General features: G+C 36.4%; 1 protein-coding gene and 1 non-coding gene across 2 annotated transcripts; one reads left to right on the forward strand and one right to left on the reverse strand.

The window, feature by feature from the left end:
- The first annotated feature begins 4,179 nt into the window (after nucleotides 1-4,179).
- On the forward strand, nucleotides 4,180-4,286 carry LOC131409210 (U6 spliceosomal RNA). The gene has a single exon (XR_009220888.1). It is a non-coding gene; the product is annotated as a U6 spliceosomal RNA (small nuclear RNA).
- Nucleotides 4,287-13,044: 8,758 nt separating this feature from the next.
- Nucleotides 13,045-14,262, reverse strand: LOC131408175 (olfactory receptor 8D1-like). The gene is made up of 2 exons (XM_058544724.1): nucleotides 13,775-14,262; nucleotides 13,045-13,498 (listed from the first exon to the last, which is right to left on the reverse strand). Exons 1-2 carry the CDS (start codon nucleotides 14,260-14,262, stop codon nucleotides 13,045-13,047), a joined length of 942 nt encoding a protein of 313 aa, XP_058400707.1.
- Between the last annotated feature and the right edge of the window lie 2,314 nt (nucleotides 14,263-16,576).

Raw genomic sequence — 16,576 nt, forward strand, 5'->3', positions numbered from 1 at the left:
GATTTAAAAGTCATTTTTGTGTGTGTCTGTGTTGAGTGCAGGAAGAATGAAGGAGTCTTATTTTCTACTTTAGGCATTCTTCAAGACATTCTTCCACTGCATCTCAATGAATTTTTTTTTTTTTTGAGGAAGGTTGGCCCTGAGCTAACATCTGTTGCCAATCTTCCTGTTTTTTTTCCTCCCCAAAGCCCCAGTACATAGTTATATATCCTAGTCGTACGTCCTTCTAGTTTGTCTATTTGGGACGCTGCCTCAGCACAGCTTGATGAGCAGTGAGTAGTTCCACGCCCAGGCTCCCAACTGGTTAACCTCAGACCGCTGAAGCAGAACAAGTGAACTTAACTGCTATGTCACTGGGCTGGCCCTTCAATGAATTTCTATATATGTATACAGACAAAATACACTAAGAATATAGCTCTTTAAATTTTTAATTATGTTTATACCTATTTTGGACTATCCAGATAAAGATATAGATAGGTACCAGAAGGCTTTCTCATGCTCCCTCCCAGTCAATACTCACTCCAAGAGGAGCACTTGTACAATTGGATAGTTTGGACTTATTTTGAACTTATATAAATGATTCCATATACTCTTCTGTGTCTAGCTGATATTATTCAAAAATTTGTCTATAAGACTTATCCATGTTGTTATATGTTTGTATAGTCTCCATTGTATGAATATAACACATTTTATTCATCTATTCTCCTGTTCGATGGACACTTGGGAATGTGTTAAGTTTGGCGCTATTATGATTAAAACTTCTATGAACATATACTTTTACCTGTTTTTTGGTTGCTACATATCCTCATTCGTCTTGGGTATGTACCCACTCCTGGGTATATGTCTATTGGTTTGTAAAGTAAGTTAATATTTAGCTTTAGAAAATAATGCCAAACTGCTTTCTAAGGTAGGTTGGTAATGCTATACTGCCACCAGGAATGTATGAGTTCCAGCTACTCCGGATTCTTGCCAACACTGTACTGTGAGCCTTTTTAATTTTAGCCTTTTTGGTAAATATGTTATAGTATCTTATTGTATGCAATTCCCTGATGTCTAATGTTGAAAATCTCACTATATATAATTTGGGTATTTGGCTATACTATTTTTATTGCAAAGTATTTTTTCCAGAATGTTGAGGTAGCTGATGTGACTCTACCTGCTTACATTGAAATTTCTCCATACATCCTCCTAAAAACTATATACATCAACTAGAAGAACATGTGAAACCACATAATCACTGCACCTTCAGTATAGTTAGATTATAGACATCACTAACAATTTCAAATTATCACTAAGTAGAAAAATAACACTAGTTTCCAGCAAATGGATTGAGCCTCAAGAATTAAAAGGTCCATTTTAAAACATAAAAATGCTGAAAAAATAGTCCCGGTAGACCATAACATTGACTATAGGAAAGAAATCTGAAAAATGCATACAATATGCAAGGATGAAATCTTAGAAAAGTAACACTCCTAAGGGAGAAGAGGATTAAATGAAGGGAGAGGAAGCTTTTGAAAACTGGATGGAAAGGGGAAAAGAAAAGCAAGCAAGGAAATGTAAAATCATGAAATAAATATAAAAGAAAGTAAAAAAATAAAAAAAAGAATAAGTGCACACAATCTCTTCCCCTTTGCCTCTCTTGCAAAAATATAGACTTCCATTGAAGAAAATGCATGCTCCTATACCAACAAAGCATGAATGAACTAAGATTACTGGAAACTATCTCAGAGAGTAAACCTTGTCCACAAAATGCGTTTGAAGATCCATCATAGGCAAAACTCATCTATGGTAACAGAAATAAGAGCAGTGGTGATTGGGAGGTGGAGGGTGTTGACTAGCAATGGGCAAGAAGGAACATTCTCAGTGGTGGAAATGTTTTACATCTTGCTAGGAGTGTGGGTTACACAGTGTGTTCATTTATCGAACTGATCCTTCTGCACACTTGATATCTGTTTATTTCACTGCATGTAAATGATACCTCAATAATAAATACAAGAATGGAAATTAATAAATTTCTTAACTCCAAAACCTAGACAGAAATGAACAAAGTAAACAGAAAAAAAAGCAAACAGAATATATACAAAATAGAAATTGAGAGTAGAAAAACAGACATAATTTAAAAATCAAAATCCTATTTTTTTAGAAAAAATAAAAAAATATAAATCTATGGCTAAATTAATCAAGATAAAAGAGAATATATAATATGTAAAGTAAGAAATGAGAAACAAAATAAACTATTGATATGAAGAAATTAAAGTAAACCATGAGAAAATTTTTTGAGATCCCTAGGCAAGTAAACTTTAAAACTCAAAGAGGATAGTTTTCTAGAAAAATAGTTTACCAAAATTGTATTACCAGAGATGGAAAGACTAAACGGATCAATTTCCATTAAAGGTTAAAGTTATCAAGGAGCTACCCCACAGAAAAACAACAAGCCTGGATTGTTTCAAAGGGAAATTCAAGAAATAGTCCCAATGCTTAAAAAAAAAAAAAAAAAAAATCCAGAGAATAAAAATAAGAAAAAATTTCCAAATTCCTTTCATGAAGAAAGTATAACATGATACCTGAAACTGATGAGAGCAAAATAGATATTTACCAATAACATTTAAGAATATCAAAGCAAAAATACTAAATGCAATGTTAGTAAACAGAATTCAGCACCAGAACAAAAAGATAATGTGCCCTGACTAAATAGAACTTATTACAGAAAATGAAAGGTTTTTCAATAAGGTCCTATAATATAATACTTAATGTTAATAAAGAAATGTAAGAAAAGAAAAAAGTTATGAAAATCTCTATAAATGCTGAAAAAGTCATTGACAAAATTCAAATTCTATTAATTCTGGTAAAAACATCCTATAAAATAGAAAGGGACACTTCTTTAACATAATAAAATAAATATATGTTGATTCTATTACTAGCATCTTATCTTTTTTTTAAAGCACTCCTTTCTTTTATTTTTTATTAATTTTTATTTTTTATTATTTTTTTTGCGAGGAAGGTCAGCCCTGAGCTAACATCCATGCTAATCCTCCTCTTTTGCTGAGGAAGACTGGCTTTGAGCTAACATCTATTGCCAATCCTCCTCCTTTTTCTCCCCAAAGCCCCAGTAGATAGTTGCATGTCATAGTTGCACATCCTTCTAGTTGCTGTATGAGGCCTCAGCATGGCCAGAGAAGTGGTGCGATGGTGCGCACCTGGGATCCGAACCTGGGCCGCCAGCAGCGGAGCGCACGCACTTAACCGCTAAGCCACGGGGGCCGGCCCTACTAGCGTCTTATTTATTGGAAAACACTCAAAGTCTTTCTCCTAAGATCCAGAACAAGGGAAGTGTGCCCACTATCCCTTGTAATTTATTATTATACTAAAATTGTTATTGCAATTAGACATGAAAAATCAACCAGCAGTATAAAAATAGAGGAAAAAAGAACAAAATTATCTTAATTCGCAGATGATATGATAGCACACCTGGAAAATCCAAAAGAATCAATGATAAAACTAACAATAAAAAGAATTCAGTAAGGTAATGGGAAGTAAATTAACATTAAAAATCAATACAACAATGACCAGTTACAGAATATAATAATATAGAAAATCTTATTTATAATAGCAACAAGAAGATAAAATACATATGAATGAATTTACCAAAAAATGTGCAAAACTTACATGAGAGAAACATTTAAATACTCCTAAAAGATACAAAAGTAGACTTGAATAAATGACAAGACATTTATTGTTCTTCGATAGGAAAACTCCACATTTCAAGATATCAATTGTCTCTAATTAATTAAAACATTTAATGCAACCACAATATAATATCACAAAGTATGATTTTTTAATGGTTCTTGACAATTTTATCAACTTTACTGAAGTATAAGTGTACATCATTGATTGAAGTATAATTGAAATGCGCTACACTCCAAATATGCAAAATGTACAATTTGATTAGTTTTGACACATGTATACATCTGCAAAATTATCACCACTCTTAAGATAACAAACATTTCTTTCACTGTCAAGTGGTCTTTTGACCTCTGTTCTCAGGCAACAACTGATTGGCATCTTGTTACTGTAGATTGCTGGCAATTTCTATAGTTTCATGTAAGTGGAATCATACAATATGTATTTATTTCTACCTTGCTCTTCTGCACTCAAAATAATGATTTAGAGATTCATCCAGTGTTCACTTTGATAGCACATATATTAAAATTGGAATGATACAGAGAAGATTATCATGGCTTCTGCGCAAGGTTGGCGTGCAAATTCAGGAAGTGTTCCATATTTTTACAAAAGGTGATGGATGGAAACTAGACTTGTGGTAGTGAACATGACTCAGTCTATACAGAAGCTGAAATATAATGATGTGCACCTGAAATTTACATAATATTATAAATCAATGTGACCTCAGTAAAACAAATAAATAAGAAATTCATCCATGCATGTACCCTCAGGTCACTCATTTTTATTGCTGAGTTGTATTCCATTGTATGGATATACCACAATCATTAAATATATCATGTAAAAGTGAAATTTAGTCCAGATATTCAAGATTGATTTAACACTTGATAATCAATATATATGATTAATGATATTTAAAAAATCTACAAATAAAAATCATATTATATTTTCAATAGTTTTAGAAAAAGCTTTGACAAAATCCGACAGCTATTTTCTGACAAGCAAAACAGGAATAAAAGAAAAATTCCTCAACCTGACAAAAGACATCTATGAATAACCTACAGCTAACATCATACTTACTTGTATAAGACTGAATGATTTTCTCCTAAGATCAGTAATAAGGCAACGACATCTGCTCTCATCACTTCTATTCAATATTTTACTGAAAGTTCCAGGCATTTCACTAAATAAGAAAAACACATAAAAGACATCAACTTTGAAAAGGAAGAAGTAAAATTGTAGAAAGATCTAATGAGATCCTCAAAACAGCTACTCTAACTAGTATGTGTATTCAGCAAGGTTGCAGGGTAAAATACCAATACACAAAAATCAGTTGCATTTCTACATTAACAGTTTGCAATCAGAAATTGAAATTAAAAAAAACTACTTAATATAGCATCAAACAAGTAGGAAATACTTAGGGTTAAATCTGACAAAAAATGTGCAAAACTTCTACACTGAACACTGCAAAATATTGCTAAGAGAACACTTAAATATATGGTATTGTATACCATGTTCCTGGGTTGATAATCTCAGAATTAGGATGGCAATACTCCTTAAATTGGTCTTTATATTCAATATATCCCCCCAAAAGTATCATACACTTTGTGTGTGTGTAAAAATTGACAACTTGATTATAAAATTTGTGTAGATATACAAAAGAATATGCTAAATAACCATAGCAACATTGAAAATAAACAAAGTTAGAGAATTAACACTACTTAATATCAAGACAAATTATAAAGTTACTGTAATAAAGACAGTGTGATATTGGCATCAAGATTAACAAGTAAACAAATGGAATAAAATAGAAAGTCCAGAAATAGACCCACATGTACATGGACAACTGATTTTTGACAACAGTGCAAAGGCAACTCAGGGCCAAAGAAAAAAAAGTCTTTTAAACAAATAGTGTTGAAAAAATTGTATGTAAATGTGCAAAAAAATGAACTTTGATACATATCTCATACCATATACACAATGGATCATAGACCTAAATGTAAAACCTTAACCTGTGAAACCTCTAGAAGAAAACATTCAAGAGAATTTTTGTGACCTTGGTTTAGGCAAAGCTGTCTTAGATTTAACAATGAAGGCATGATCCACAAAAGAAAATACACAGAGAGTAGAATGGTAGTTGCCAGGGGTTGAGGGGTGGGGGAAATGGGGACATGTTGATCAAAGGTTACAAACTTTCAGTTATAAGATAAATAAGTTACAAGGACCTAATGCACAGCATGGCGATGATAGTTAATAATACTGTATTGTATACTTGAAAGTTGCTATGAGAGTAGAGCTTTAATGTTCTCACCATAATAACAACCACGGTAAGGTTGTTATGTGAGGTAAAGAATGTGTTAACTAATCTTATTTTGGTAAACATTCCACAATATATACATGTATCAAATCATCACATTGTATACCTTAAACTTAGACTTTGTTATATATATATCAATTATATCTCAATAAAGCTGGGGGAAAAAAGAACATACATTGATAAATTGGACTTCATTAAAGTAAAAATTCCTATGGGGCCGGCCCTGTGGTGTAGTGGTTAAGTTTGGCATGCTCTGCTTTGGTGGCCTGGGTTCAGGGGTTCAGATCCCGGGCGTGGACATACATCACTCATCAGCCATGCTGTGATGGTGACCCACATATAAAATAGAGGAAGAGTGGCACAGATGTTAGCTTTTTCTTTGTTATTGACTTTTGACAGTTTTATTACCATATGTCTTGGAGAAGTTCTTTTTGTGTTGAGATAACTGGGTGTTCTATTAGCTTCATGAATTTTATATATCTATTTCCTTCCCCAGATTTGGGAAGTTCTCAGCTATTATTTCTTTAAAAAGTCTCTCTTCTCCTTTTTCTCTCCTTTTCTTTCTGGGATACTAATTGTCCTTATGTTGCCCTTTCTGGTGGAGTTGAATAATTCTCATAGAATTTCTACATTTTTAAAAAATTTTAGTTCTCTCTCCTCTTCTACCTGCATCATTTCTAGATTTCTATCTTTGAGCTTACCAATTCTCTCTTTCGTACTGTCTGCTCTATCCAATGCTTTCTAATGCATTCTTCATCTCAATTATTGAACTCTTTGGCTCCAGAATTTCTGTTTGGTTTCTTTTTAGAGTTTCAATCTCTTTGGTAAAGTATTCTTTCTGATAATAGATTTCTTTCCTGGGCTCATTGAACTGCCATCCTTAGTTTTCTTGTAGCTCATTGAGTTTCTTCATGATAGCTATTTTGAATTCCTTATCAGTTAGATTGTAATCTTCCATGACTATGTATTTGGTTTCTGGAGAATTTTTATTTTCTTTTTGTGATACCGTATTACCATGGCTTTTCACGGTTCTTGCTGAGTTATTTCTCTCCCAGCATATTTGTTGTAGCAAACATTTTTCTTATTTAGTTATGGCTTAGTTTGTTTTGATAGAAACCGTTCAACCTGTTGGAGATTAGGGGCTTTTCTTTTGTTTTTCAGTAGATGGCACCATAGTGCTTGTTTTTGGTTTTTCCTACCTGTGCTCCTCTGGCTATATTTGAGCTGCTGCACACTCCATCTTCCACTGTCTCTATTAGGAGTGTCGCTGGTACTGTCACTGTCACTGCCTCCACCTCTAGGGGTCACTGATACCTTGCTGTTGCTGGTGTCACTACAGTCACTGGCTTTGCCACCAGGGGTCAGGGATGGCTGACATCTCCATTGCATCTGGAATTACCTGCGTGGAAAGCTCTGTTGCCGTGGAAGGGGAAGGCAGGGTGGGGAGGAACTGGGTTTGCTGGGCACTGCCTCTGCAGTTGCTTGTTACCTTGTGGCCACAGGCACCATTGCGGTTGGGAGATCAGAGTCTAGTACACACACGCACTGCGGTTACCAGGCTCTGAGTCACGGCCAGGGACAGAGGGTCGTGGAGCTCCACCACTGCTGCTGCTCTACTCCCTGTGGCCACAGGTGCCATTATGACTGGAAGGCTGGAGTTGCACATGTGCCTCTGTTGCTGCCCACCAGGTTCTCTGGGGCAAAGGCTAGCTGGCTCAGCTGCTGTGGTCAGTGGGCCAGGATCCTGGGAACTGCCTCCACTATTTTCCCGTTTCACCTCCTGTAAGTGCTGCAATCTGCCCACCTTCCTATGTACTGATGTGTGGATCTCTCTGGCATCCTGGTGTGTTGGGCAATGTAGGCTTTGTTGGGTTATGGATATTTTGCTTTCTGTAAGTTGAAGGGGAGAAGGAAAGGGATCCTCTCACACCACCATGATGATGACATCTGAAGCTGAACTTCTGAAGGGCAGAATTGTCAGTTGTCTATGGATTTTGCTAGGATGAAGTGTCCTTTCAGAAAACAGTTTCACTGGCTTACTATGTGCTAGACGTTTTACTATTAATGATCTCTTCATTCATTTTTGTGAAGGTTCATTAATTTAGGAACTATGCTTTTCAGAAGAAAGATATATGACAGAATGAAAAAGGAGAACCTATAAAGAGACCATCAAATCAGCTAAGTACACAATTTTTTTTAACTCACCCCATAATAAATGGTTAAGATTATTATTTTTTGCTCACAGCCTAGTCTGATACTACCTATCTTGAAGGTTGTGCAGTTACTTGTGTGAGGCAGAAGGAGGTGAATGTCATTGCAGCCTACCTCAAGGAAAAAATATTCTACTCCAATTGTTCTCAGTAGAGAAGGAAGAAGGACGATGAAAATTCACTTGAGAGGAATTTTTCAAAATAAACCCCATCAAAATTTATCAAGGACCCACTGAATCATGACATCATGTGATAGTTTGCTTAAGGGATAGGTGTGTGTGTGCTTGCACAAACTTCAGTAAAAGCAATAACATCTAGCAGCTATGATAGAGGGAATGAGAATGAACTGTTACTTTTGAAAAACAGAAAGCAAAGACAGTTTTAAGAAAAAGAAAGGAACACACTATTACCATGACCTTTAGTGACTCTGACTACTAGTCTGGAGTGGTCCATACCTCTTCCCCCTGACTTCTCTCAGCACATTCTTTCCAACTTTATTTCTCAAGCTATAGATCAAAGGGTTCAGTTTGAGGATCACTGAGGTGTAAAATACAGAGGCTACCTTCTCCTGGGCCATGTTGCTGCTGCTGGATGTCGACTTAAAATACATAAATATGATGGATCCATAAAAGACCCCAATAGCTGTAAAATAAGAGCCCCAGGTGCTAAAAGCTTTAGATGTGTTCTCAGCTGAAGGTATTTGAAGAATGTTAGCGAGTATGAAGGCATAAGAGATGATGATGGCCGTAGTTGTTGCCAGCAGACTGAATCCATCTACAAATATCACCAGAAGCTCATTTAGGTAGGTTTTGCAGCAGAAGAGCATTAGGAGAAAAAATATGTCATAAAAGTAATGGTGGATGATATTGTCCCCACAGAAGGAAAGCCTGATCATGAAGATCGTGTGGGCTACAACTCCAAATGTTGCCATGGTATAGACCCAAGTCCTCAACACACTGCATACATTTTGGGACGCGGTGACATTATAGAACAATCGACTACAGGTAGCTACATATCTATCACATGCCATAGCAAACGCCATAAAGCACTCAGCAATAGCAAAAACACGAAAGAAAAAAAGTTGTGTCCTACTTCCAGGATAGCAGATAACATTTTGCTCCCATACAAGGTTTCCCAGGAGTTAGGGGGTAACAATTGAGGAATAAAGATCTAGAAATGAGAAATTGCCAAGAAAAAAGTACATGGGAGATTGGATCTTGGAATTGAAAGTGATTAGGAGGCTCATACCCAGGTTTCCCAGTACAGAGACCCCAGAGATCCCTAGAAACAGGAGCAAGAGGGGCAGCTTGGGTTCTGATTGGTCTACTAATCTTTTGAGGACAAACTCAGTCAGGGTGAAATAATTGCATGTGGTCGTTTCCTTCAGGAAACAGGGGATATGAAACAAGGAAAAAGAAACATCATAGGAAGTAAGAAAGCTATGTTTCCCTGATTGGTAATTGTACTATTACTGTTGTGACAGAAAAAATAAACAATCGATCATTAAATTAAAACAAGTTGTTTGTTTTAAGCTGATGAATTATAATTATATTATAATTTAATTACACTGATGATTATATTTTTCATGTCAGAATCGTATGTAGCCAAAGAGCATCATAAAGCACACAGAAACAAAAAGCCAATACAATGTAATCTTAAAAATTATTGGAGAATATCTGAGTAGGTCAAAACTGTCAATAATTTTTGTACCTTTGAAGATTACATTGGTGTCAGGAACAAACAGGCAATCACCAATTATGGATTGAACTGGGAAAACATCTTACAGAGCTAGAATCCTTAGTACTGGTGACGTGCAGTTTTTATTAAGTATTAAGAAAATAATTTCAGGGGCTCGCCCCATGGCTTAGTGGTTAAGTGTGCGCGCTCTGCTACTGGCGGCCTGGGTTCGGACCCCGGGCACGCACTGACGCACCGCTTGTCAGGTCATGCTGAGGCGGCATCCCACATACAGCAACTAGAAGGATGTGCAACTATGACATACAACTATTTACTCAGGCCTTGGGGAGAAAAAGGGAAAAAAAAGGAAGAGGATTGGCAATAGATGTTAGCCCAGGGCCAGTCTTCCTCAGCAAAAGGAGGAGGATTGGCATGGATGTTAGCTCAGGGCTGATCTTCCTCACAAAAAAGAAAAAAGAAAGTAATTTCAAGGTGAGTATCGTGTCTTTCATGTGCACTGGGCTGGTATCTACCATGAAATACAGAGTACTCCTTGAGCGGAAACTGGGAGGGAACGTATATCTTAGGACCAAAGTTCATAGTAACAGAGGGGAGCTCAGAGGACTTGATGATCCAAATTCAAGAAGACTTTAACTTAATTCTTGAGTTCTGTGATTCAAATGAAGGAACACTTTGCTATATATTTTTCTTTCTGGGAAGAGCTTTGGAATATATTGTGGGTACGTCTTAGGAAATCAATGAAATAAAGAGAAAAAGACCTTTTCCTATCGCTCCACCAACAGCACACCCACAGGCACTAGAATACTCTTTTTCTCCAACCTCAGTTGCATTGGGTTACATGATAGCCACATATATTTGGGCCAAACTGTAGTTTCATTGGAATATAAATATGAAATTCTCCCTAAGTAATTATGCTTCTCAGTGAATGCTTTAGGAAAAAGATGCTCAGAGTTTGTGTACTTACTTGAATGCTGTTAAGAGTTTATGTTTTCACTCTTATAATGTGAGATAAATTCACACAGTTAGCTGCATGGCAGGCATTACCTGTCCAGAGCCTTGTTGATCTTGTTTAGAATGACAACTATTAGAAATGAAAAAGAAATAAGCCCCATTCTTACCATCACTAAAGCCAGGGTCCTACTCCTGCTGTGTCACTAAATTCACTGTGTAATTTTGGGAAAGGCACCTCACCTTTCCTCTTCCACAAAAAGATGGACTTTGGTGGATGACCTCTAAGGTTTATTATAGCTCTAACATTTAGTGACACTGAGTGAGCAATAAAAAGATCCCTCTGCACCCATATATCCTGAGCAGCCCTTCCTAAGAAAGAGAATACTTTGACTGGTTGTTTGCAGGTCTTTGACCTCCAAAGAGATGGATGAATACAGTCTTCTTCCAGGACCACAAGATCTAAAGGAGATTCTCAGACGTGAAATTCTCCTGAGACGAAGAAAAGCAATGAATAAGTGATATTTGCACACAGAATAATGGCATACACAGAATTTTAGCGTTACCAATGTACAAAATGAAAGTTTTGACCTTGCTTTTTGGAAGGAGAAAACTTTTTGCAGATGATGGGAATGAATCCCATGTGGAATGATTATAGGATTATTACAAACAGATATGCAGCAGTTTGGTAAGGTCATTCACTCTCTTCAGTGAGCAGAGGTCCTAACTCTCATCCCTGTGCTCCAAAAACACAGTATAGTAATGCTTGTTTTTAGATTTTTAACTTTTTAGGTCAAATAAGATCTATTCTCCTGGATTAGTGAATAAACATCCTAGTAACAGAAAGCTGATCCAGAGAGGAAGCCCTCTTAACTATATTAAATTCAGATAGGATCCCTCTTAAATATATTCCCTACAGGTTTTCATGTATTTATATAGGGAGGTTCCCAACAGAGTTTATCAGAGCCTCCTTACTTACTTACAGGGCCCCATCTTACTTAATGTTGAGAAACTAGATGTTTTTATTGCTAAGGTTAGGAACAAGGCAAGATTATCTGTTCTTTCCACTCTAATTAAACATTGTATGGGTAATTCTAATGCAATAAGACAAGAAAATGAAATAAAAATATGTAAATTGGAGGGCAGAAATAAAACTGTCTCTATTCAGAGATGGCATGATGCTCTATGTTGAAAATTCCAAAAACCAACAAAAGAAATCTTCCTGGATCTAATAAGTGATTATAGAAAAGTTGGAGGATACAAGGTTAATATACAAAAATCAATTTATTTCCTATATTCCAGAAGTAAACAATTGGAATTTGAAATTTAAAACAACAATATCATCACATTATCACCAATAAAAAATGAAATATTTGGTACAAATCTGTCAAAATATGCACAAGATACATATGAGGAAATCTACAAAACTCTGCTGAAAGAAATCAAACAAAATCTAAATAAATGGAGAGATATTCCATTAATATGTATAGAAGGAGTCAATATTGTTAAGATGTCAGTTCTTCCCAACTTGATCTGTAGAGGCAATGCAATATCAATCAAAAGTCCATCAAGTTATTTTGTGGATATCTACAAACTGATTGGAAAGTTCATATGGAAAAGCATAAGACCAAGATAACCAAGTACTATTGAAAGAGAAAAACACAGTCAGAGGACTGATACTACCAGACTTCAATATTGCTATAAAGCCACAATAATCAACACAGTATGATATTGGTAAAAGAATAAACAAAACAGAATACAGAGCCCTGAAATAAACCCACAAAAATACAGTCAACTGATCTTTGACAAAGAAACAAAGAGAATTCATTGGAGAAAGAATAGTCTTTTCAACTGGATACCCACATGCAAAAAACTGAATATAATAATATATAATTTGCTAAACCAAAAAGGACGAGTCAGCATAAATGGGGCTCATACTGGACAAATTTAGGACAATTTGAACACCAAAATGGATGGCTTATGAGAATCATGAGTCCTTACTAATATAAAAATAATAATGACAATAATAAAATAAAAAAGTAGTAGAAAAGGGAAAGCTCTTTTTTTACAGAACAACATCAACTAATAAATGTAAAAGGAATGATAAAATTAGAAACTCATCATGTTGCAATTACCATACTAATAATTGATTTAAGTAAGAATCATCAATGGAAACTAAAATCAGTGGGTTTTCTACAGAGACTCAGAAAGTATCCCACTATTCAGGATGCTTGTTAGAGATTCTTTGACATCCTTGTTCCTAAGGCTATAGATAAAGGGGTTAAGCATGGGAATCACTGTGGTATAAAACACAGAGGCCACCTTCTCCTGCGTTATGTCACTAGTAGATGGTTTAAAATACATAAAGATGATGGAGCCATAGAAGACCCCAACAGCTGCAAGGTGGGAGCTGCAGGTACTGAAAGCTTTGGACCTGCCTTCGGCTGACCGTATGCACAAGATGCTGGAAAGGATGAGAGTGTAAGAGATGAAGATGGCTAAAGCACACGCAAATACATTGAATCCAACCAAAATCACCACCAGAAGTTCCTTTGTGTAGTCTCTTGAGCAAGATGTATTCAGAAGTGGAAGGATGTCACAGAAGTAGTGGTGAATGACATTGGTTCCACAGAAAGAGCAACTAGAGGGGCCGGCCCGGTGGCGCAAGCGGTTAAGTGCGCGCGCTCCGCTGCGGCGGCCCAGGGTTCGCTGGTTCGGATCCCGGGCGCGCACCGACGCACTGCTTGGTAAGCCATGCTGTGGCGGCGTCCCATATAAAGTGGAGGAAGATAGGCACCGATGTTAGCCCAGGGCCGTCTTCCTCAGCAAAAAAGGAGGAGGATTGGTGGATGTTAGCTCAGGGCTGATCTCCTCACAAAAAAAAAAAAAAAAAAAAAAAAAAAAAAAGAAAGAGCAACTAGATATGTAGCTGGTGTGAACCAAGGCTCCAATGGCCCCCACTATATACACACTCATGACCAGTAGAAAACAGACTCTGTGGGACATGATGACATTGTAGAGCAAGGGGTTACAGATGGCAGCATAACGATCATACGCCATGGCTGTCAGCATGTAGGAGTCGTCAATACCAAAGAAGCAGAAGAAAAAGAGCTGTGCCATGCAGTGGGGAAAAGAGGTGAAATTCCTCTCTGTGATGAAGTTCACCAACATCTTGGGAATTATGACAGAGGAGAAGCAGAGATCTATGAAGGACAAATTACTGAGGAAATAATACATGGGCGTGTGAAGCTGAGAACTGATCCTGATTAAAAAGACCAAGCCCAAGTTTCCCACCATGGAGACCATGTAGATCAATAGAAACAGGAAGAAGAGAGGCAGCTGGAGTCCTGGCTGGTCTGTTAACCCCTCAAGGATGAACTCAGTTACCAAAGAATGATTTCCTCTACCCATTCTTCTTCCAGTTGTGATAGGCTGAGTGGTTTGGGGAAGAGGTTCTCATTAGACAAACATTGTCATCCAACAGGATTTAGTGATCCAAGATCTGATAAATGACATAATTTTTGACTGATACAGAATATCGGGAAACCAAGAGACTAAAATCTACTTATAATTGAAGACTTTATTGAGATGTTGATGCTTCATTTGGCTTCAGTTTTTATTACTCCCATGTGACATTTAGAAGTGAAAATCATTTTGTCTCCACAAATTGAGATTTAGATTCTCCTATAAATGAAACATAACCCTTCTGTTAGTCAGTCACCTTTAGAGAAACTGTACAGAGCTGCTGCCCTGTTTTGTTGGTTTTCAATCTGTAACAGTCTGTGCTCTCTTCTGACGTCTCAGAACTTAATCTCACTCTTACTGGTATCTCTTGAGTTTCCCCTTTTGGCTTTGGCATCTAACTTGGCATTTAATTTGCTCATTCTGTCCCTGACTCCAATCACAAAGAGCTTTAGTTTCTCCAAGCTTTCCATCTCCCCTCTGAGTTACTGGTTTTTACTCTGCCTTTTCTTTCTTCTACCTGTGTTATTACACAGATAGGAGAGGGATTAAGGCAGGCTGGAGACAGTTGGAAGAGGTCAATACTACACGGGAAGCTGTTGTCATGCGCCGAAGGAAACTGAAAAGGAAGAGTAGTAACAGTAGAAAGAGCTGCTTGCATTTATTGAGCACCTATCATGTGCCAGGCACAATAAGAACATTTTGTTTATGATCTCACTTAATCTTCATTATAACCCCATGAAATAGATACTGCTATTATCTCTATTTTATAAATTGACTAAGAGACAAAGAGGTTAAGTAAATACTTGCCCTATGGTCACAGAACTTGAAAGAAATATTATTTTCACTATTTTACAAATGAGTTTATGTAAATATTCCAAGCTCACACAGCCAGTAATTGTTAGAGCCAGAACTCATATCTTTGTTTATTTTATTAAAAAACAGCAACAAAAACCAATGTGCCCTGTTAACCAGCTTTTTATTTTCTGAACCTGACCCCATTACTGTAACTTCTGTGCAGTTTTAGTTATTATGTTACTTTTATTATTATTATCGTTAAATCACTTTCTCTAGTATTTTCTTCCTGTCGTTAGCAAGAGATTAGAGTAGTCTATTGTAGATTTTGATAAGCATTTAAACCATTTGTTCTCATGTTTAGGTAAGATTGTGTTGTCTCTTCAATAGCTTTAAGGTGAAAAAACAGAAATATTTGCATGTGCACTCTTACACACACACACAATTCTGTGGAAAAATGACTCCAATGCCCAATTCCTACACTATATACTGGTTAGATAACAACAGCAACAAGAAGAAACAGCTGATCTTGCAAACTCTTCCATTTAGCTTTTCAATTTGGGGATACGATGTGAAATAAAAATATTTCCTCTTTGAAGAGAGTAAGAAAAAATAGTAATAAAACACGCCTCCAGTTACAAAGGCAGGGATGAAACAAGGCCAAGGATCACAAGACTAGGTGGGCACCAGTGAAACAATGTAGCAAGTGAGTAAAGGGACTCTGAAAAATAACACATTGTTTCTAGGTTGCTTGGATAGTATGTGAGCAGATTGTCTCAGTACTCTTTCCAAAACCAAAAAGTAGCTCTCTCTGGTCAGATAAGATTTATCAGTGTTTCACAGACTTCCCCACTTTCATGTGTAATTTCGTTCATATTCCTATGAATATTAAAAGATGAAAACCCATCTCTTCTCAAAACCAATTTAAAAGTATCATCTTCCATGAAACTTCTTCCTCCCCAAAGGCACTTTGTGACTCTCTTAGGTCATATAATTTCTTATATTATAGTTTTACTTTACTCATTGTGAGCTGGTAAAGGTTTTCATTTATTAAGTCATCTGAAACTGGATTAGTTTTCAGGCATGGTCATCTCCTAGCTATGTGACCCTGAATAAGTGACTTCTCTAATATATACTCCAGTTTCTTCACCTATAAAGCAGAGATAGTAATTCCTACTACACATACATATTTTGAAATGGTTCATTCATTTATTCACCCAGCAGCTATCTATTGAGAGTCTTCTACGTGCTCAAGATACAATATTGAATGAGACAAATTCCTGCTCTCATAAACTTTACATTCTAATGGGGGAGGTTGATAAATCAACAAAGAAATAAATGTAGAATTTAGAGTCACGTAATGAGAAATATGAAGAAAATAAAGCAGTATAAGGGCAGAAGCTGGTAATTAGAGAGGGTAGTCAAGGGAAGACTCTCTAAAGAGGTGACATTTGAACTGAGTCCTGAA

This window comes from Diceros bicornis, chromosome 7 (assembly GCF_020826845.1).
Source record: "Diceros bicornis minor isolate mBicDic1 chromosome 7, mDicBic1.mat.cur, whole genome shotgun sequence".
NCBI classification, from domain to species: domain Eukaryota; kingdom Metazoa; phylum Chordata; class Mammalia; order Perissodactyla; family Rhinocerotidae; genus Diceros; species Diceros bicornis.

Coding starts and splice junctions, on each gene's coding strand:
- LOC131408175 (XM_058544724.1), bottom strand. CDS start 14,262: ATGGGTAGAGGAAATCATTCTTTGGTAACTGAGTTCATCCTTGAGGGG. Junction 13,499..13,774: donor TTGGTTCACACCAGCTACAT/ATCTAGTTGCTC, acceptor CCGGGCCGGCCC/CTCTAGTTGCTCTTTCTGTG.